This window comes from Eleutherodactylus coqui, chromosome 5 (assembly GCF_035609145.1).
Source record: "Eleutherodactylus coqui strain aEleCoq1 chromosome 5, aEleCoq1.hap1, whole genome shotgun sequence".
Taxonomy (NCBI): domain Eukaryota; kingdom Metazoa; phylum Chordata; class Amphibia; order Anura; family Eleutherodactylidae; genus Eleutherodactylus; species Eleutherodactylus coqui.
The window spans coordinates 272,229,261-272,251,938 of NC_089841.1; the positions used below are offsets into that span (position 1 = coordinate 272,229,261).

The window sequence follows — 22,678 nt, forward strand, 5'->3', positions numbered from 1 at the left end:
CAGTGGGAGCGCCCTGAGTGATGATTATATGTCTACTAGTACCAGTGTTTCTGGTGGCGCAATGTGCCACTTACTAATATAATGTAGTAAAAGGGATTGGAGTTGATCAAATATTTCTGTGCAAGATTTACAAACTTCAGCAGCTCGCTGAGGAGACATGTTGGCTCGTTGCTTTCGCATATCTGCTGCACAAGATTTACGAGCTTTAGCTGGTGGCTGAGGTGAAAAATCGTGGCTTGTTGCTGTATCATGTAAGCTGCATTGGCTTCACAGCGGTGTTGAACCCTCTGTGGTGACATGTTTGCACAACAGCGACAGTTTGTTGCAACACTGGACAATGGTTCACAATTAGATGAAGGCTGGACTGGTGTTGGCAGCATTAGCACTGGAGATGACATGATATCATGTTCAGGAGATGTGAAGATAGCCATGAAGGACTATGCTTCAATGTTGTTGGTCAATATGCACCGCCAGCTATGTATGTGTTCATTTATGAGGTGTCATTTACTGGAGTCTCCACACAGGTGTGCAGCTGTCTCACAACCAGCTACAAACTGCCAGAATGAGTACTGCTTTAGCCATACCAACTGAGGCAATGGGGGTTTGTGGGGGATGTAGTCCACCCATAATCCCTCATTCAGTGCACATGGGTGAGGGACCTGTGATGATATCACAGTCATGTGATAAGGGGAGGAGCTCAGAGCCCTGGTGACTGATTACATGATACAGGTGCTGCTCTGGAGAAGTCTTGGAGGCGGGAATGAGAGGTTCGAATTAAAGGGGCACTCAGTCTGATTTCATTAGCAGAGCAGAGAGCCCAGGCTGGGTGATGGATTTAGATGAGGGAAGCAATGTAGGGCGGAGCGGTGCTGTGGAGGGCTCTGTGGATGAAGGTAGTGAGTTTAAATTGCATTCTGTATTTGACGGGCAGCCAGTGCAGTGACCGGCACAGGGCAGAGGCCTGATGGTGACATCATCACATGTAACTCACATAATCACTCACAGACAAGTGGTCGTTAGTATTTTGACTAGTATTTATTAGGAAATTATAGTACCAGTGTTTCTGGAAACCCGATTGCTGTGCTATATGCACGTCACACACAAGCAACACTGCTCCATACATCGTTCATCCCTTACAACTGGGATCAGAAGCAGCACTGCACTGGAGATGAAGGACCTGTGATGACGTCACAGTAATGCTCTGCCCCGATCACATGACGGTGACGCTTATCCCGAGTGAATGACTTACATGCTCTGCCCCTAATCACATGCATCCTACATCCTTGTGCAAATTACAGGCAGACTACAATCCCCCTGTTGCCTTAGTTGCTATGGAATACTAACAAACACCTAACCGGACAGCAGCCATGTGCATACAGGACCTGTGATGATATCATCATCATGTGATCAGGGGTGGGGCATGTAACTCCCTCACTGGGGATGAATGACCTTTGATGATGGCACGGTCATGTGATCAGGGGCGGAGCATGTAAGTCACTCGCAAACCCAGTCAGGCACGGACAGACAGGTTGTAATTAGTGAGTTGCTTGATTTGTTGTTTTGCTGCATTCTGTAAACACCTTTACTAAGAAAATATAACTCAGAACACCCCTTTAAACACTGGGCCATGAAAATGAAAAAAAATGAGCTTTTTCAGTAATATAGAAGTTTAGCTCCAATTTTTTAATATTCACAAAGGACAGTAAGAGAAAAAGCCTCCTATAATGTGGTACCCAAATTCCCCTAAGTACATTAATGGCCCTTATATTGATATAAACGTCTATTTGGGCACAGTAGTACCCTACTCAGAACTTCCCTGTGCCCAAATAAAAGTTTATATCAATATAAGGGCCATTAATGTACTTAGGGGAATTTGGGTACCACATTGTAGGAGGCTTTTTCTCTTACAGTCCTTTGTGAATATTAAAAAATTGGAGCTAAACTTCTATATTACTGAAAAAGCTCATTTTTTCATTTTCATGGCCCAGTGTTTGAAGCGGTTGTCGCGGCTTATCGGTCGTGACAACGTCGTGGCATGGTGGCTTTAACACAGGCAAAGACCTGTTGCCTTGTTAAGCAGGTCAAGGGTTAATGCACCACATGCAGAGTTCTGCTGGTGCTGTCTGCCTTTGCTGCATGGATGCATGCTGGATTAGTCATGCCTGGGAGTAGGCTGGAGGTGTGGTTTTCTATTCACTCTGCCAGTTTTCAGGTGCAGAGGGGCTTTATATTCTCACCCCTCCTGGTGGTCAGTGCTGCTTATTCCGTTCCATGGTGGAGAACTTGGAGTTTGGAGCTCTGTTGTGCTGGGTGTTTTCTTGACTTACAGATAAGTTGCTGCGGATTCCTTAATTGTATTGTTGCTTTTAATTTCTGTTTTTCTTTGCGTGGCAGTTCACCTCTCCAGGGGTTCCTATAGGGACAATCAGGGCCCAGAAAGAAGACCATGGGGCCCCCTTTTATCGAAGAAATGTCTCCGCTTTAGGCAGAGACCCGTCACCTCCCTGCTAGGTTAGGGCCAGGCTTCCTTCCCTCTCCCTGGAGTGGTGCTACCGTCCTGCATAGCGTGGTGTGCGATTATTTCAGTTGTGGTGCACACTGTTCTTCGGTTCAAACCAGCTGTATGTAGGAATGTCTTTTCGGGTGTGCCAGACATTTACGACTTATGTTGAGAAAGGGCTAAATGCACACGGGCAGATTTGAATTGTGGAATTCAGAGCGGGCGACCTCCTCTGGATTCTGCAGCAAATACTGCCCATAGCATGCTATGCAAAAGTGATTCTTCATACACACGAGCGGAAAACAATTGCGGTTTTCGCTCGCGGATGAAAAATTGTGTCTTGTTCCATTTTCCTGTGGTGTCCACACGGACGGCTTCCATTGAAGTCAATGGAAGCTGACCATCTGCAAATGACATGGCGGACGGGTCGCGGATTCTGCTGAATACATTTCAGGATGTCGCAGGAGTTTAAAAAAGAAAATCTGTAATGCGCATGCCTGACGGCGAGCCATGCGGACCATCTGCAGTACAGATGAAGTTCAAGATAAGCAGGTATGCGTGGCTGCCAGGGCTGGATTCCACTGCGGAACTCTGCTTGCAGAATCTGGCTCTGCCGTGTCCATGCAGCCTAAGGCTGGGTTCACACGGGGAGGATTTGCTGCGAATACGCCTGTGGCCGCTAATGCTAGAATTCGCCAGCCATGTGGACGAGATTTCCCAGAAATCTCGTCCACACGGGACGGCAAATCCGCCGCGGCGAAGCCGGCACTGCGTCGCGGATTAGCCGGCCGGAGCATGCTCATTCTTTTTCTTTCTCCGCTCGCTCTCCTCAATGAGAGCACCGGCCGCAGAGGAAGAGCGAGTGGCCGGGCGCTTCTCCCGGCGGAAATCTCGCGGTTTTTCGCTGCGGCCAAACCGCTAGGTTTCCGACGGGATTCCGCTGTGTGGGAACCCAGGCTAAAGGCTTTATATTTCATTAGTATATTTAGACTGGATGCCGATACGTTCTTCCTGCTATACAAACAATGGAAGGGAGAGAATATAAACTATTGAAGGTGCTTAAAAAAGACCTTCTTGAATCAAAAAAACCGACATCTGAGACCGTACACAGCTACAACACCAAAATGTCATAAATTGCAATATTTATTTTTACATTTCATACATTGAATAAACTAAAATGGCATTTCATTTACTCATAAAAGGAAGCTTGAAATGTAGATACTGAGATGCAAAGTCCTTGTTTTGTGCTAACATTACAAGTGAATCTTCTGCCCCCCCCCCCCCCCCCCTTCTGCATCGTTGCCCCTTAATGCCCATATCAAGATTTAAAGCAATGGGCTGCAAGGACGTGTAGAGAGTTGGTAGTATTTGTAGATAGTAAGGAGCTCGTTCACTCGATCGTCTCTCCCAGCATGATGAACATGATTTAGGTTTACATGACCCTTCAAAGATAGAACATAAATGTCTCTACAAGTGTTAATGGAAATACTAAAATATTGGCACATGGGATAGCTATCTATGTGACACAAAAGGACTCAGACGTACGAAGATCTCCTCCAGGTTCTCCGTTGTTCTCCTTCAGTCTTCTTGACTGGAGATAATTTGAACTTGGCAATATAAAATAGAATTACTGAAGCGTTCCCCTCCACGGTTCTGCAGGGTCAGAGCAAAAATGTCTTTCCAGCCAGGCCTTTTCTGTTACAAGAAATGGAGTTCTGTAGAAACATGCAGCCTGTATTTAGATTAAGGCTTCGCTCAAAGCATTTCAGGATTTTTATTGGGTGTGATTGTAGTTAGCAGGAACAATCAAGGCAGACAGATATTGTATGGTGGATGCAATATTTGGGCTTTGTGTGTTCTAGTGTGTAATAAATATATATAATAATATAGAAACAAGGTGTGGTAGATTTTTTTCTTGGACAGCAGAGGCTCAGTAATAAGATGTTGAATAGGACGGCTGGGTGTTGTTTTATTGCCCTTTAGAACATATGCAGGTTCATCAGTATCCATAAAGTGCCACAAACATTGCATCAAAAGTCTATGATGCACCCACCTCAAGCAAGTGGTGGTATATATCTGATACATTTCCAAGGTGCACTTATTTTGAGGATTGACTGCAATGAGGAAACGAGGAACCAGACATCCAAGTCCTGCACCGCGAATCAAAATCAACTGATCTGTGCAGTTATTATCCGGAGCAGTCAGACCAAACTTGCTTATTGCAACCAATCACTCACTGGTTATCTTACCCGCTGCTTCCTCTGTGACGGTCACAATAGGACTTGGCACATAATTAAATGGCGTAACTCTGGCTGCCCTACTGGGGGAATTGTGCCTGCTTGTAGGTAGGTTTACCACACCTAAGGCTATTTTCCCAGATTCAGGCATCACCGTGGAAGTACCAGGTCTGTTTCTGCTTTCTATTGTGGGTGAGGTGCTGTAATTCGTCTTGTTTATAGTAAAATCTTCTGTCTGGACTACTGCATCACTCGTTTTTCTACGTGGCTCAATAGACTCTTCTGCAAGTGGTAAAGCGCATGCAGGCAAGGTGCTTCTCAAAATGTGAGGGATATCTTCATCTTTTATTCGTCTCCAAGTTGCTCTGCCTGAACCAGAATTGGTGTCAATCCTTGGAACTCTTGTTCCCTCAGTTTTTGATGTGCCCGGTCCTGTCCTACCTTCTACACGTGACCATGGAAGGTTGATATGAGGAGAGGAAGAGTACCTTTTGAAAGGTTCAGGTGGAGGTGGCATGTTTCTCACAGGTAACCGTGATGGACTTTCAGAACTTGTCCTTCGTGGGGGTCGGTTTGGTGATGTAGGAACTTTGGGTTTTGAAGACTTGTGCACTTTAAGCTCTTCACACCGTGAGGAGCAGAGAAAAACAGCAGGTAAAGCTGGATTGCTTCGGGGAGCAGCTCTGTGCTGTCGTTGAGATACGGAGAGGTCAGAATGTTGACGTCTCATACTCCCTGTAGATTCTTTTATGAAGGTAAGCTGACGTAAGAAACCAGATTTATCTGACTCACTGTTTCGGACTTGATTGAGACGTGTGCCCTGAGCAGGAGGTCTTTTGTTAGGACTCTGTCGGGGACTTACAGTGATAGATTCTATAGCCAAAGGTGAAGGACCAGGTGGGCCACGAGGACTTGGCTTTTTCATATAAGGAATTCGGACAGGAGACTTTTGTGTTTTATTGCCAGGAATCTGAGAGTTCCTTACCCCCTTTGACTTTGGAGATGGTGGAGTCACTGGAGATTGTGCTTTCCGTGATGGAGTAGAATTTCTTGAGGAGTTACAAGAAGAAGCAAGATTGATTCGAGCTGGAGGTGTAGCACTTCTTTTTGGTAAAGTCATTTCAACTCCAATGTCTCCAGATTTCCCTAAGCGATGAAGACTTCTGGAACGCACACTGTTAGTGACTTTTGTGACTTCCTGAGGTGAATTATTCTGGTATGCTTGTTTGGTTGGTGATATTTTCTCTTGTGCAGGCATGTAGATCACTGTCCTTCCACGAAAGACCATGGGGATATTAGAAGATGTTTTTTGGCTGGGATTAACTGCTTTCCTTCCTCTAATACTCCTTGATCCCTCACTACTACTAGATATTTGACTAGATCCAGACATTTTAGAGCCAACAGATCTATCTTGGTTTTGTTTATGCTGTCCATATAAAGGCTGCCGGGCTGATACAGAAGGGCTAGACATAAGGGAGTCTGAAGAAGGACCTCCAGAAATAGTTGAAGATTCCCTGGAGATAGAAGCAGCTGCTTGATGTATCCAGCTCACTATGGAGTTTGCACCTTCCTTGATTGCTTCCCAGTCCACACTGTCTAAATCAGACATATCTTCCTCTTTTGCTTTCTCTTCAGTGAAATGTCTAGTTTCCTCTTTATTCTCATTATTCCTAAGGTTGTGCTTCTTCTTGCGAGCTGACAGCCGTCTCCTTCTTGGCACCACTGAACTTGTGCATTTTTCTTCATCTGATGTAAGGCTTGGTGAGGATTCCCGATTCCCAACATGGTTATTGGATTTCCTTACTTGAAGCCTTGAAGACTGTTTAATAGGTTTATCCATCTTTTCTTGAGTATACACAGGCTCGAGGTCACTAAGAGAGCTCATAGAAGAGCTGAGGGAATAGCAAGGCATTGGTTCATCCTCAATCAAATTGCTAAACTTAGCTGTATTTTGACCCGTTTTATCAACACGAATAGATTCTTTGAATTCTTGAGTTTGAGGGTACTGGCATTTCCTCCGTGGAGCTTTTGATGCTCCTGTTTTTCTCCTTGGAGAATCTTTGCTTGGATTTGCAATATCAATGTCTTCTTCATAGAAACAGTAAACAGCTTCTTCTGTTGGTGTAGTATGACAAAATGACTGGAAAGCAAAGTTCCCATGAGTATTTTCCCCTTGTTTTATGTCAAGTCTTGTTGGATGATTAGAAGAACTACCGGTACCTCTTTCAAAATTCTCAGTATAGTTAGGAAGAAGTTTGTGAAGTGCATCATGGCTTCTACCTACATCGTTTTTTTTATGTTTTTTCAACAAAAAGCTTGCATTTGAGGGTCTGTTGGATTTGTTATTCGTTTTTGGTGAACTGACACAAAACATATGTTTATTTTCTTCTGTAAATGCTACATTTTCAAGGGAAAATATTCTTCTTCCATCTGCATGGTGATCTAACATAGCTCCATAGTCCCTAATTTCCATTCGGCTTTTTGGCCTGTCTGTCTGGTCTTGGCCTTCTTTAAAAGAATACTGAAGAGTTTCATCACTAAGAGAAGCAGCACTAGAGAAGTTTACAGGGGTTCCGTCTGCTGAGTCTGTGAAAGAGGAGTCATCATTAATTAGGTCTTTTTTAGAATGGAAGTTTTTGTTCACTGCTAGTTGTGTATGAGCGGGCACTAACATGTACACTGGTAACTGGACTGGCTTTTTGGTCTGAGGGTTCACAATGTGTCCAGAAAAAACGGATGTTTTCATTTTACGCAACCTGGGGGGCATTGCTGAGTTGATACATTCTTTTAAAATGTCTAACTCATCATCTGAAACAAGTTCCATCTCAGATTTTTTCATAAATCCAAGAAGTCGTTCTTCTCGACTGTCTCCCTGTTTCTCATGTGCTACAAAATTCAAAGTGTTTTTCTCAGGGAATGGTGGAATAAGTTTGAGCTCAACGTCCTTTTGAACATAATGTTCATGCAAGGGCAATGCGCTTAGACTAGATGCACAGGAAAAGTTTTCAGTAGGCTTTTCCACAGTAAAGTAAATCATTGAGTCAATATCTCTTGGAATCTGGAACCTTTCTTTGAAATCTGTTATCTCCATGAACTTTTTCACATTGTTTTCCCATTGGATGTTAAATTGACTAGCCTCCTTTTCAAGGTGGTTACTGGGGTCAAAGCTTGGTGTTTTGCTTCTGCTTGGTGGCATGGTCTGTCCAGGGCTGTCTGGCAATTCACTGGGACTAATTGTACCACTGATCATTTCACTACACGGGTCACTTTGAATAGAACTAGCAATAGAAGGACTTTCAAAACTACCTAAAGAACTGACAGAACTGCAACGGCTCATCACTAATGGTGTCTCCTGAATGTAGTTTTCTGAGGAGCTAGATGGAGTCCTATCGTCATTCCTAGTTGGTGAGACGTCATGAAGAAAATGCTTCTCTGATTGTGTCAAAGGAATAGCAATGGGCTGAGAGACCTTAAGTGTGTTTCCATCTCTCTCAACTCCTTTAGACCCATCTGGTGTTCTCTTATCACAACCAGTGCAGCCATCTTCTTCAAGAATTTCCAAGGAAGAGTCACTATCTATGTCATTTTCACTGCGGCTTGGTCCATCCAGAAGGTTGTCCCCAGAAGAAAGGGACGAAAGGGAACTGCATCGGGAGAAACATATTGGAGTACCCTCTACTGCATACTTTTGTAGTGATTCCTGCTCTCCGGTTGAGGAAGAGTGAACTGATGAGGTCTTATCTAAAGTCTTTGAAAGGGTATCAGAATTCTGTGATGGAAGCATCCATGCTTTTTTCTTCATAATGAGAGCCTGCTGAAAAATGTTAACAGGAAATCCTGAGCCATTCTTTGCTACATTGTCCATTCCAGAAATGTGCTTGTAAGATGGAGAGAGCTTTATGGTATGCACCATTGTCTCTCCTGAAAGTTTGTCACTGCAGTCATTTACTGCTCCTCTATCATTGTTTTCAATGTTTTTAATTCCTGGAAAAGATAATTTTCTTTTCCTCACATCATGGACTTCATTTGGATCATCTCTAGACTGACCTTGTTTCAACTTACTTTCATTGGGATCGTTTCTCTCTGGTTTAATAACCGGTACGTTTTTTAGATCAAGACGACTTGGCCGTTTCTGACACCTTTGTAGTTCTTCCTTATAATCAAGTAAAGCAGCTCTGCTACATGGTCTCATATGTTCCTTTGGGCAGTATCCATCACTTGTGCTACCACTATTTAGACTGTCATTAGAGAGACTTGTATAAGCTGTTTTCAAGCGCAACAGTGCTTGAGCTCGACTTAAGTTGTCTCTTCTCATCATTCCACTGTTGTCAGAAAGTCTGCAAGGAGAACAGGACTGAGCTCTGCCCTCATGTAGCTCATCTGAACCATAGGGCCAGTCAATACAGTGGTCCTCAGAACTAAGGCTAAAGCTGTCATCAGAGGATGTGTGCATAGTGGAAATGTCTTCCACCAATCTTTCTATTTTTGCTGCTGCACAAGTTGCCAATTTCTCAGCAAGGATCTCATCTTGAGTCTTTTTGACCTCATGTTTAATATCATCTGGTTTTTCAGACTCTAAACCCCTTCTCAATGAGGCAGTTCTTGGCACATTCTGTCCCTGGGTGATGGAGGAGTTAAAGTACATGGAGAGTACTGAAGAATTCCCTGTATCTGCACTGATGGATGTGTTTGGAATCTCATCATCATCGAAGCATCCAGAATCAGATGCATAATCCTTCACCAGACTTTCTATGTGTCGCAAAGGTCCCTTGACTGTCTGAGATTTTAGCCCTTGTTTATCCATGGAGTCAAAAGTCTCAGCTAAGTGCTTTGCATCGAGCTCGGCTTCTAGAGCTTTCTGTTTTCTCATGTAGAGCGATGGCATGCAGGATCCTGGAGAAATGACAGAGGCATCCTTGTACTTCAGAGGTCTGTGTGCCAACAAGTTTCTCAGGGCAGCTGCACTTCCCATGGCGATCATCTTGTGCTTCGAATGGATAAGATTGCGCAGCATACTGACGCCTCCCAAATCCCAAAGTAGTTCCTGGTCTTGGGAACACCTAGCAGACAGATTCCACAAAGTCCCACAAGCATTGCTAACAATGGTTAAGCTGTGGGATTTGAGATGTTGCAGAAGGGTCTGAAGACAGTTGTGATCGCGCAGGATCTGCCTGTAAGCCAAATAAAAATGACTTTGTTAGAACTTGTCCACAGACAGATTCATTAAATCTAACGGGTTATCCGAGTTATATAAAGTGCCATTGTGAAAGATAATGCAAATAAGGAAGATAGACCAAATCCTCTGCAGAACCACCTATTGGAAGGCAGCATTCCTGCAAATCAATGTACGACTTTTTAACAAGTCTGTAAAACAATGACTGGAAACCAAGTCAGAAAACCATAGACAGACATAGAAGTGTGACACAATTAGATTTCTTAGAGGCTCCATAGTTTGAACTAAAATGTAAAACATATGAGGACACAGAAGTAGAGAGATATTATGGCAGTCCTCACCGGTAGTCATCACGTGTGGCAACTAGACTGGATATGTTCCTCAAGATGCCTCCTCCACTCTCTATGATGGACAATGAGTTGCTCTGACACTTGTACGTCAGGGTGCCCACCAAAAAAACAAGAGATCCTTCAACGGAACACACAGATGCCTTGTTCTCGGTGCTATGGGCTGACAAATTCCACAAGGCGCTCAACACACTTTTTAGTGTAGACTCCTAATAGAAAAAAAATTACCAGTAAATTCTTGTATCAAGTATGATACATGAGACAAACCCCTCGTAGCCCACTTCCTTACCTTGCTGGCCCTTAACGCACACTGCATTAAACTGACAACGCTGCCTATTTCACGCAGAATCTTCTTACTGTTGATATCTGCTCGCCATGACAAGTTCCTCAAGATACTCGATGCCACCTGGAGCAAATTACCAATTTACATGCATAATCTGTACAGAACGCCTTCAATGCATATTGTATAAATAATGTGTGAAGAGTTTACAACAACTTACCTGCTGAAGTTCTTCACTATCAGAGGCCAAGTGAGCCACAATTGCCTGCATGCAGCCACGTCGGGAGCACAGAGTGGCCTGAGGAATAGGAAATATATAGTGATATTATTGTCATTACCCACTGAAGATTTCACATGTCACATGTCTATACAGGACTTTAATTTATCACTTCAAGATGGTAACCAATGCATCTACTAAAAATACTAGTAATTTATATCTGCATATCCAAGGTATAAACAGTGGTGACTATATACAGCCAGAATTATAGGATCATCAGTGGTATAATAAAGGAAAGTTTCTGTGAAACTAAATGTCCTTTAGCCAAGCGCCTAAAAATGGTTCTGACCACAGGGGTGTAATGATGGCGCTGGATGGTGGACAATGAAACAGTTGGAGCTGCTGGTGCTTGTCGGACAATCAGATGGTCCTCTCTACTGGTGGTCTGTCGGGGGGCCCTGAGCCCAGTCACCTTGTGTGCCCTCATCCACTGGTCCCAACACCTCCTAACAGTCTGGTCAGACGCTCCTCTCTACTGGTGGTCTATAGTGGGGTCCTGAGCCCGGTCACCTTGTGTGCCCTCATCCACTGGTCCCAACACCTCCTAACAGTCTGGTTAGATGCTCCTCTCTACTGGTAGTCTGTAGGGGGCGCCCTGAGCCCGGTCACCTTGTGTGCCTTCACACATCCACTGGTCGCAACACCACCTAACAGTCTGGTCAGATACTCCTCTCTACTGGTGGTCTGTAGGGGGGTCCTGAGCCCGGTCACTTTGTGTGCCCTCACACATTCACTGGTCCCAACACCTCCTAACAGTCTAGACAGAACCGCCAGTGGGGGACAATTCATGGATACGACCATCCAGCTTCTCACACCCCAACAATGCACCGCTCTCAGACTCTGGTAACAGGGTGAAATCTCTTCTCTGCATGGTAAAGGAGTCTAGTGGTCAACAAGCTCCACACAAGTGGAAGAAGAGGTCACTAAACACAAGGAGCCTCCAAGAGCCTCTTATAGAACAAGGGCTAAATCCGCTTGCGAATCTGAAGTGTACCGAAGAGGAAGCCTGAGGCAGAAATCTGCATTGAAAAATCAGACAGGGATTCTGCTGTCTGATTACGAGGGACACCCAGAAGAAACAGGAATTCATTCATTAAATTATTTTAATCTGTACATTGTGAAGCCTCCGTCTCCTCTCCAAGTCAAGCAACATATTTGGCCAAATGTTTTTTCCACTGCTCTGAGCATTTTTTAAACTCGTCGTTATCAATGTCTTTTAGTACTTGTGCCGTTTTTTGTTTCATCTCTTCAACATCAACAAAACATTTTCCTTTGATGCTCTTCTAAGCTCAAGAAAAATAGTCAAGATCGGGTGAATACGGGGGTGAGGCAAGGGGGTCATGCCACTTTTCACCAAAAATCGCTTAACACTCAGCGCTGTGTGGACAGATGCGTTGTATGATGGAAGAACCAGTCATCTGTTTGCCACAGATTGGGACTTTTCTCCATTATGGTGACACAAGCTTCTAAAAATGTTCTAATAAAACCTTCGGTTGACTCTTTGACCCGGTGTAACCAATTTCACCCTCTCACATCAGACAAACAAATTAGGCTTGTTTTCACCTTTGACTTCACTTGTTGTGTGAATCGGCCATCACAAAATAGACGAAAAACTGAACAACATGTTGAAAAAAAAATCTCTAGAACTTAAACCCATCTTCCCGAATAAAGATGTCTGGCACATCGCCTCAGAGGGGGTCTGCAGACATTCACCTAGCAACAGGAGCCGGTACTAGTAACACACACCACACCACCACTAGAAGAGTCCTGTACCTTTTGGGTCCTCCTTTGTATACTCTTACATTGGACAGTATATGTTTTTGACATTATGACCGAGATTATCTGAGATTTGCTGTCATGCAAGAGTTAAAGGGGTTGTCCCGCGCCGAAACGGTTTTTGTTTTTTTTCAACAGCCCCCCCGTTCGGCGCGAGACAACCCCAATGCAGGGGTTAAACAAGAACACCGGACAGCGCTTACCTGAATCCCCGCGCTCCGGTGACTTCTTACTTACCTGCTGAAGATGGCCGCTGGGATCTTCTCCCTCGGTGGACCGCAGGGCTTCTGTGCGGTCCATTGCCGATTCCAGCCTCCTGATTGGCTGGAATCGGCACGTGACGGGGCGGAGCTACACGGAGCCCCATTGAGAAAAGAAGAAGACCCGGACTGCGCAAGCGCGTCTAATTTGGCGATTAGACGCTGAAAATTAGACGGCTCCATGGAAACGAGGACGCCAGCAACGGAACAGGTAAGTGAAAAATTTCTTATAACTTCTGTATGGCTCATATTTAAAGGGGTTGTCTTATAACTTCTGTATGGCTCATAATTAATGCACAATGTACATTACAAAGTGCATTAATATGGCCATACAGAAGTGTATAGACCCACTTGCTTTCGCGGGACAACCCCTTTAATACTAAATTATTCTCTACTTCTCACCTTGTTAACAACATCCCCAAAAGTAAGATTAGTAAGTGCCATCCCTGCATAGCGCCGCAAGGCCAGGCTTAAGGGATCACTGGTCATACGGTGCATCTGATAGTCCACCTCTAGAAGCTCTGCAATTGCCTGCAGACCACCTGAAGAATGCAAGACGGAGAATTAGCAGGGATATACAACAATATGCCCCCCCCCCATGGATTTTACTAGTGAGCGGAGGGAACGGAGCGCCCCATTTGCAGCACATGGACTGTTCATGTGTCCTTTTATCTTCTAGTGACTTCTCAGATGTCATTTGCGCCATCTACCTCATGTATAAATGTTGTGTTTCACTTTGTATACGTTCTTCTGTTTTGCAGGTAAGCAGGATGGTAATCCACGGTGTCTCGTTGTGCTGTGACCGGAAGGGCTTACTCACACGGGCGTAAATGTATCTTAGTCTGTGAATACACAGCGTATTCACTCACCGATTCCCTGCGTATTCTGGCCCTGCTTGTGATTTTTAAAAGTTTTTTTATTTAATGTGCAGATATGAATGTGTCATGTGAGTGCAGTGTATATTTGTGCAGTCCAATTCACATTAATGGCCTATTTCGGTGCATAATATGCCCCAGAATAGGACATGCTATGTATTTTTTCACATTGACCAAAAATTGCATGAAAAATACCCACTGAAATCAGTGGCTTTTAGTCAATGCGTATTATGCCTGTAAAAGTCCACACCTAATAACTCCCATGTGAATGAGAGTCTTCTGGGTGACACTTACAGGACTGGATAGAGAACTTACTAGGCTCAGGGAGAGCCTGGCGTTGGCTGGGAATGGCGCATGGTGGCACACCAATAGGACGGAGCGGAGCCTGTAAAAGGAGGAGGTTTGGCAATATTGGCGGAAAGTACGTGTAACCCGCTGAGCTGCTGCTAGGAGCAGGCTTGTCCCTCTGGAGAGGCGAGGGGACACTGAAGGCTGTGGAGGTGGTGAATCAAAGGTCAGGAAACGTGAGCCAGGCTCCTGTGAAGCTGAGAAGGTGGTCATTAGAAGAATGAACGAATACTTGGAGAGAAGCAACTTTTGCCTGCCTTCCAAATGTCTAGCAAACAAAGTGGTCATTAGTGTTCTAGGGGCGGATAGTTGGGTCGTGTAGGAGGTGGGCTTGCCAATGTATTTTGTAGGCCACCAGCTAAGCATTTTGAGCTGAAATGTATGGTCAGCTCTCTGGAGTCTGCTGGGGCTGTGAGAAAGTCAACTTAGTTTGGAAATCGATGGTGGTGTGACCAGTACTGAGCTGAACCTGTGGAGGCTGAACTTATTATTTTCCTCATGTATATAGCGCATACATATTCTGCTATCGAAGGTCCCAGGGTGATCCCTATCTCTATGGGCCAGAAAGACCACTGCAGTAAGAACTAGCTGTCCTGCAGGCCTCAGATGTGGCTTTCTTGTAAGTCTTGAACTTGACTGGACAGAGTGTAGTAGACAGTGGAGATGTGGCCTATATGGAGTGAATAAGTAGTAGACTTGAAGAGTGGTCTGCGTGCCCCGCTAATGGATGCAACACGAGAACACGCAGGGAACTGTGATGGAGATAGGAGTGCTCGAGAGCTGGGTCTAAGAGAGAGCAAGAGATGTCGCCAGATACACGGCAGATGGTGAGAGCTTGCTATGAGACTGTCATGTAACATAGTCTGAGTGTGGTCTCTGTGAAGGACACCGGGACTTGTGAAAGATGGTTATATGAGTATTTGGCGTTCTATTGATCTCATGATTTTGCGATGCTTAGATACTGTGCTACCACATATGTACAGAGACCTCCAAGAATCTGCACCACATCTGAGCATTGAAACCATTAAGCATATGGTGCCTCTTTTGAAGTTACAGTAACCACAATGCTTTATGTGCCACTATATCTACAGTTGTGTCCAGAAACGTTGAACAGTTTGAATGTTATTTATTCTCTGATTATCTTCTTGTAAATGGGAATCTCATGGAAGAAGATACCCCACAATGACATACTGCTGATACCTGGAAGTGGTTCCGTAGGAAATACCTACCTAGTTCATTCATTGCTCTTCGATATTCCTCATCAAATGATAATTTCATGATGGCACAGCTGGCTTGGCAGATCTGGGGTTCCACGGGCACTGGAGCTGAAAGAAAGAGTTTAAGTGACTTCTAGGATATCGTTTGTATATTCTGCTGTTTAGGGTATACAGTATAACAGGATGCCCTAACCTAACTAGAGACAAGAACTGGTAATTAGCTACAGGGTGATTGTCCTACAAGGAAACTCAAAGATTGCTCAACACCTTTGTATTTTTTATATGCTTCCCTATGAAAATGGACCTATTTACCCTGTATGTTGCAAAACAAGGTATGCCAATCCATCTTCACCGAGGGCCACATCAGCCTTATGTTTGCTTTCAAAAGGTTGATTGTAATTGTAAGGGCTCGTTCACATGAGCATATTTGAATGTGTAATGCGCAGTAAATAGAACCCAATTATTTCAACGGGTTCCTTCAGATAAAAAAAATACGCAGGATGACTTATTTGGTGCGTATTACACACTGTAATGGTCCATTGAAGCAAATGGCTGGGTGCAAATAGGCAGAAAACCTGCGTATTAGCAAGGTTTTTGCGCACCACTTTAATGAGCCTGTCTTCGCTCTTTTTTAAATGTGCCGTCAGACCGGAGCTGCACGTGGGATGAGTAGAATTCCTTCAAAGGGGTTTTCCAGACAGCACCTGCTTTCACAGCTGGGATACATCGGAGCCAGAGCGGAAGCCGCTGCTCCGACCATTGCGTAGTGGCCAGCACTCATAATTGCAGGTGCAGCTCTCCTTGAAATCAATAGGACCACAGCCTGCAATAACAAGTGCAGGTTTCATTGATTTTAATGAGAGCTGCACCTGCAATTATGAGTGCTGACCACTACACAGTGGTCAGACCAGCGAATTTCGCTCGACCCCAGTGTATCTCGGAGGCCGCTGCCTGAATAATGCATCTAAGGCTTAATGCACGTCCGGTGGACCACAGAATGAGGCAGCATGGATTTGGCCCATGGTTTTGTGTTTGACATGTGTGGCTTAGAGCATATGCTGAAAATAGCCTCTCCAGCATCCAAGCACTTTAACCCCTTAGTGACCGGGCTTTTTTGCTTTTTTCCATTTTTGTTTTTCCTACTCCCTTTTAAAAAATCGTAGCTCCTTTAATTATCCATCGAAGTCGCTGTATGAGGGCTTGTTGTTTTTTGCGGGACGAGTTGTATTTTTCAATGGCACTATTTATTGTACCATATAATGTACTGAAAAACTTTTAAAAAATTCTTAGCGGAGAGAAAAGGAAAAAAAAACGACATTCCACCATCTTTCGGTGCGTCCTGTTTCTACGACGCACAAACTGCAACAAAAACGACCTGATATTTTTATTCTATGGGTCAGTACGATTACTACGATACCAAACTTATATAGTATTGTTTTTGCTGTAGTACTTGTATTTTTTTTTTAAGATATTAAATTTTTTTTCAATTATTTTCTGCGGTCATTTTGTGCGCGCGATAACTTTTTTATTTTTCCATCGACGTAGTTGAGCAAGGGCTCATTTTTTGCGGGATGTCCTGTAGTTTCCGATAGTATCAATTTGGAATACATATGACTTTTTGATCGCTTTTTATTGCGTTTTTTCTGGGAGACAGGGTAACTAAAAAAATGCATTTCTGGCGTTCTTAATTTTTTTTTTCGGACGACGTTCACCGTGCAGAAAAAATTTGATAGATCGGACTTTTACGGACGCGGCGATACCAAATACATATTTTTATTTTATGATTTAGATTTTTTCATAATAGATATGGCAAAAGGGGGGTGATTTAAACTTTTATAACTTTTTTTTTTTTTTACAATTTAAAAAACTTTATTGATCTTTTTTTTTTACTTTACTTTGTTTTACTTTACTTTGAAGTCCCCCTGGGGGACTTTAACATGCGATGCTTTGATCGCTCCTGCAGTATGACGTAATGCTATAGCATTACGTCATACTGCTTTTTTACAGGCAGTCTTTCAAGCCACCCTGTGTGGATGGCTTGATAGGCAGTCTGCTAAGGCAGCCCTGGGGCCATTCATTAGGCCCCTGGCTGCCATGACACCTGCACGGATCCCCCGATCTCACCGCAGGGGGGCCGTGCGGGACCCCCAAACAGCGTTCGGGGGATTTAAATGCCGCTGTCAGAATACACAGCGGCATTTAAAGGGTTAATAGCCCATTTAAAGGGCTATTGCCCGCGGGTGTCAGCTGTAATAAACAGCTGACGCCCGCGCTGTATGGAGGGAGATAGCGGCACTACCGCCCTTGATACACATCCTGCAGCTGCAGGACGTAAAAGCACTATGGCCCGGTCGTTAAGGGGTTAATTTGGGTGTCTACATACTGCTCCAATACACAAACAAGGAAGGAAATAATTGTGTACCTCTAGTTGTGACCTACAATTCACAGCTAGTGGTACTAAGGAAAACCGCAAAGAAACTCCATCATACCTACACAAGGATGACTGTCTGACCACCATATTCCTGGACCCTCTGCTTCTGTATTACAGGATACCTCCAAGTCTGAGGAACTTTACAGTCAGGAGTGCATTGTCCTCCGACACACAAAAAGGAACTTATCCCTGTAAGGTAAGGAGCTGTAAGACCTGCAGACATTTACGGACCGCGGACAGGATACAGATCCCCAACACACAGCAGGACTATAAGATCCCTGTAAGGTAAGGAGCTGTAAGTCCTGCTGACATGTACGGACCGCGGACAGGATACAGATCCCCAACACACAGCAGGACTATAAGATCCCTGTAATGTAAGGAGCTGTAAGACCTGCTGACATGTACGGACCACCGACAGGATACATAACCCCAACACACAGCAGGACTATAAGATCCCTGTAATGTAAGGAGCTGTAAGACCTGCTGACATGTACGGACCGCGGACAGGATACATAACCTCAACACACAGCAGGACTATAAGATCCCTGTAAGGTAAGGAGCTGTAAGACCTGCTGACATGTACAGACCGCGGACAGGATACAGATCCCCAACACACAGCAGGACTATAAGATCCCTGTAAGGTAAGGAGCTGTAAGACCTGCTGACATGTATGGACTGCGGACAGGATACGGATCCCCAACACACAGCAGGACTATAAGATCCTTGTAATGTAAGGAGCTGTAGGACCTGCTGACATGTACGGACCGCGGACAGGATACATAACCCCAACACACAGCAGGACTATAATATCCCTGTAATGTAAGGAGCTGTAAGACCTGCTGACATGTACGGACCGCAGACAGGATACATAACCCCAACACACAGCAGGACTATAATATCCCTGTAATGTAAGGAGCTGTAAGACCTGCTGACATGTACGGACCGCAGACAGGATACATAACCCCAACACACAGCAGGACTATAAGATCCCTGTAATGTAAGGAGCTGTAAGACCTGCTGACATGTACGGACCGCAGACAGGATACATAACCCCAACACACAGCAGGACTATAAGATCCCTGTAATGTAAGGAGCTGTAAGACCTGCTGACATGTATGGACTGCGGACAGGATACATAACCCCAACACACAGCAGGACTATAAGATCCCTGTAATGTAAGGAGCTGTAAGACCTGCTGACATGTACGGACCGCAGACAGGATACATAACCCAAACACACAGCAGGACTATAAGATCCTTGTAATGTAAGGAGCTGTAAGACCTGCTGACATGTACGGACCGCGGACAGGATACATAACCCCAACACACAGCAGGACTATAAGATCCCTGTAATGTAAGGAGCTGTAAGACCTGGTGACATGTACGGACCACGGACAGGATACATAACCCCAACACACAGCAGGACTATAAGATCCCTGTAATGTAAGGAGCTGTAAGATCTGCTGATATGTACAGACCACCGACAGGATATGGATCCCCAACACACAGCAGGACTATAAGATCCCTGTAATGTAAGGAGCTGTAAGACCTGCTGACATGTACGGACCGCGGACAGGATACATAACCTCAACACACAGCAGGACTATAAGATCCCTGTAATGTAAGGAGCTGTAAGACCTGCTGACATGTACGGACCGCAGACAGGATACATAACCCCAACACACAGCAGGACTATAAGATCCCTGTAATGTAAGGAGCTGTAAGACCTGCTGACATGTACGGACCGCGGACAGGATACATAACCTCAACACACAGCAGGACTATAAGATCCCTGTAATGTAAGGAGCTGTAAGACCTGCTGACATGTATGGACCGCAGACAGGATACATAACCCCAACACACAGCAGGACTATAAGATCCCTGTAATGTAAGGAGCTGTAAGACCTGCTGACATGTACGGACCGCCGACAGGATACATAACCCCAACATACAAGTAATACAACATACAGGTAATATCTAATTTGGATACAATGTACACTGCAGTATTGTAACAGCCTTTGCATCTAGACTTGCTTTGCCAAACGGCATTGTCGTGGAGTGGAGTGCCAAAAACCAACCACTAAAGAGATTTGCTTAGTATAATAATGCTTTTAATATAGTGAGCAAGCCTAAAATTCTTAGCAAAACCAGCCTTTAAAGTGACCTCCCGATCCTGGAGAAACAAGGATGGCCACACCAGATTCTCTGACTACATGATGCACACATCATTAGTCTTAAACTCTACATGCTGCTGGGACTGGTCAATCAAAGCAGGTGTAATGTCTTAAACTAATGCTGTGTACTAATACACCGCGAGCTCCATGTAGTCAGAGAAGCAGCTCGGTCATCTTTGTTTTCCAGGACTGCAACATCAAAGGCAGCAGAATGTTAGAGTTAAATCTAGATTAATCTGGGAGCGGTCTGTGCTTGGGGCAGCGTGATCCCGCTGACATCACATACCTGGACTGCTGTCATGCACACCATCCTTCTGCTCGTGGCTCGGCATCCAGTCCCAGCAGGTCTCTGTGTATGAACGTATCTGTTCCAGAACATGAAGGACTCTCATCTCCTTCTTGGCTTGTCCTTCATCAGGTTGAGAGAAGATGACATTGTGGAGTGCAGCATTTGCTCGCATGCGAGCATCTTTGAAATTCTGTGATTCCTGTGTTCTTGCATCCCATTCTGTTTCATGCAGAATTTGGAGTAGCAATGGAAGACAGCCAGACCTGCGCATTGCCTGACAACTGTCCTGTGAGCTGGACATGGCCAACAGAGTACGTGACATGTCATCTTTATCACGTGTGGCCAACATGGACAGAAGCCAGAATACAACCTCAACCTGCAAGAAAGAATCGGTATTGCATTACTCCACGGTACAAAGATGGAAAGATATCTCTGCAGCGCCACCTATTGGATGGCAGCATTCCTTCAAATCAATGTACAACTCTTTAACATGTCTGTAAAACAATGATTGGGAATAGGAAACCAAGCCAGAAAACTATAGACAGACAGCGTACATTGATTGGAGAGACAATGCACCCCTCTTCCCTGACCCACTCACCCCATAGGTGTCTCCACACACTTTCTGGGTGCTCTCCTTATGGAGAGACAACACCCCTCTTGATCCGCGGTACGATGCACACTTCTCAGCTCAACAGTTTAACCCTTTGCCTTATAAATGTAACATTCCAGCAATTATACTCCTACCTTGTTTTCTGGTTGAGCGGGGTTGTCCTCAGCTTGGGGTATATTCTCTGTCAAAATTTTCTCTGTAGGTTCATGACTTACACTGGGCTGTGAAAGATGTTTGTATCATACATCATATTGTACATCTCACATATACACTACCGTTCAAAAGTTTGGGGTCACATTGAAATGTCCTTATTTTTGAAGGAAAAGCACTGTACTTTTCAATGAAGATAACTTTAAACTAGTCCTAACTTTAAACAAATGCACTCTATACATTGCTAATGTGGTAAATGACTATTCTAGCTGCAAATGTCTGTTTTTTTGTGCAATATCTACAAAGGTGAATAGAGGCCCATTTCCAGCAACTATCACTCCAGTGTTCTAATGGTACAATGTGTTTGCTCATTGGCTCAGAAGGCTAATTGATGATTAGAAAACCCTTGTGCAATCATGTTCACACATCTGAAAACAGTCTAGCTCGTTACAGAAGCTACAAAACTGACCTTCCTGTGAGCAGATTGAGTTTCTGGAGCATCACATTTGTGGGGTCAATTAAACGCTCAAAATGGCCAGAAAAAGAGAACTTTCATCTGAAACTCGACAGTCTATTCTTGTTCTTAGAAATGAAGGCTATTCCATGCGAGAAATTGCTAAGAAATTGAAGATTTCCTACAAGGGTGTGTACTACTCCCTTCAGAGGACAGCACAAACAGGCTCTAACCAGAGTAGAAAAAGAAGTGGGAGGCCGCGTTGCACAACTAAGCAAGAAGATAAGCACATTAGAGTCTCTAGTTTGAGAAACAGACGCCTCACAGGTACCCAACTGGCATCTTAATTAAATAGTACCCGCAAAACACCAGTGTCAACATCTACAGTGAAGAGGCGGCTGCTGGATTTTGGGCTTCAGGGCAGAGTGGCAAACAAAAAGCCATATCTGAGACTGGCCAATAAAAGAAAAAGATTAAGATGGGCAAAAGAACACAGACATTGGACAGAGGAAGACTGGAAAAAAGTGTTGTGGACGGATGAATCCAAGTTTGAGGTGTTTGGATCACAAAGAAGAAGGTTTGTGAGACGCAGAACAAATGAAAAGATGCTGGAAGAATGCCTGACGCCATCTGTTAAGCATGGTGGAGGTAATGTGATGGTCTGGGGTTGCTTTGGTGCTGGTAAGGTGGGAGATTTGTACAGGGTAAAAGGGATTCTGAATAAGGAAGGCTATCACTCCATTTTGCAACGCCATGCCATACCCAGTGGACAGCGCTTGATTGGAACCAATTTCATCCTCCAACAGGACAATGACCCTAAACACACCTCCAAATTGTGCAAGAACTATTTACAGCAGAAGCAGGCAGCTGGTATTCTATCGGTAATGGAGTGGCCAGCGCAGTCACCAGATCTGAACCCCATTGAGCTGTTGTGGGAGCAGCTTGACCGTATGGTACGCCAGAAGTGCCCATCCAACCAATCCAACTTGTGGGAGATGCTTCTAGAAGCGTGGGGTGCAATTTCACAAGCTTACCTCAACAAATTAACAGCTAGAATGTCAAAGGTGTGCAATGCTGGAATTGCTGCAAAAGGAGGATTCTTTGACGAAAGCAAAGTTTGATGTAAAAACAATGTTATTTCAAATACAAATCATTATTTCTAACCTTGTCAATGTCTTGACTCTATTTTCTATTCATTTCGCAACGCATGGTGGTGAATAAGTGTGACTTTTCATGGAAAACACAAAATTGTTTGGGTGACCCCAAACTTTTGAACGGTAG

At 44.4% G+C, this 22,678-nt stretch overlaps 1 protein-coding gene across 1 annotated transcript in view; it reads right to left on the minus strand.

Moving 5' to 3' along the window:
- Window positions 1–3,790: 3,790 nt before the first annotated feature.
- Window positions 3,791–22,678, minus strand: part of APC2 (APC regulator of WNT signaling pathway 2) — a 69,753-nt gene continuing 50,865 nt past the window's right edge. Inside the window, exons 9-16 of the mRNA XM_066604702.1 lie at window positions 20,928–21,014; window positions 20,181–20,559; window positions 15,303–15,398; window positions 13,253–13,392; window positions 10,758–10,835; window positions 10,547–10,663; window positions 10,252–10,466; window positions 3,791–9,908 (exon numbers count right to left, since the gene is read on the minus strand). Of these exons, the coding sequence (XP_066460799.1) occupies window positions 4,730–9,908; window positions 10,252–10,466; window positions 10,547–10,663; window positions 10,758–10,835; window positions 13,253–13,392; window positions 15,303–15,398; window positions 20,181–20,559; window positions 20,928–21,014 (6,291 nt within the window). The 3' untranslated portion in view covers window positions 3,791–4,729. The remainder of the gene's footprint in view (window positions 9,909–10,251; window positions 10,467–10,546; window positions 10,664–10,757; window positions 10,836–13,252; window positions 13,393–15,302; window positions 15,399–20,180; window positions 20,560–20,927; window positions 21,015–22,678) is intronic.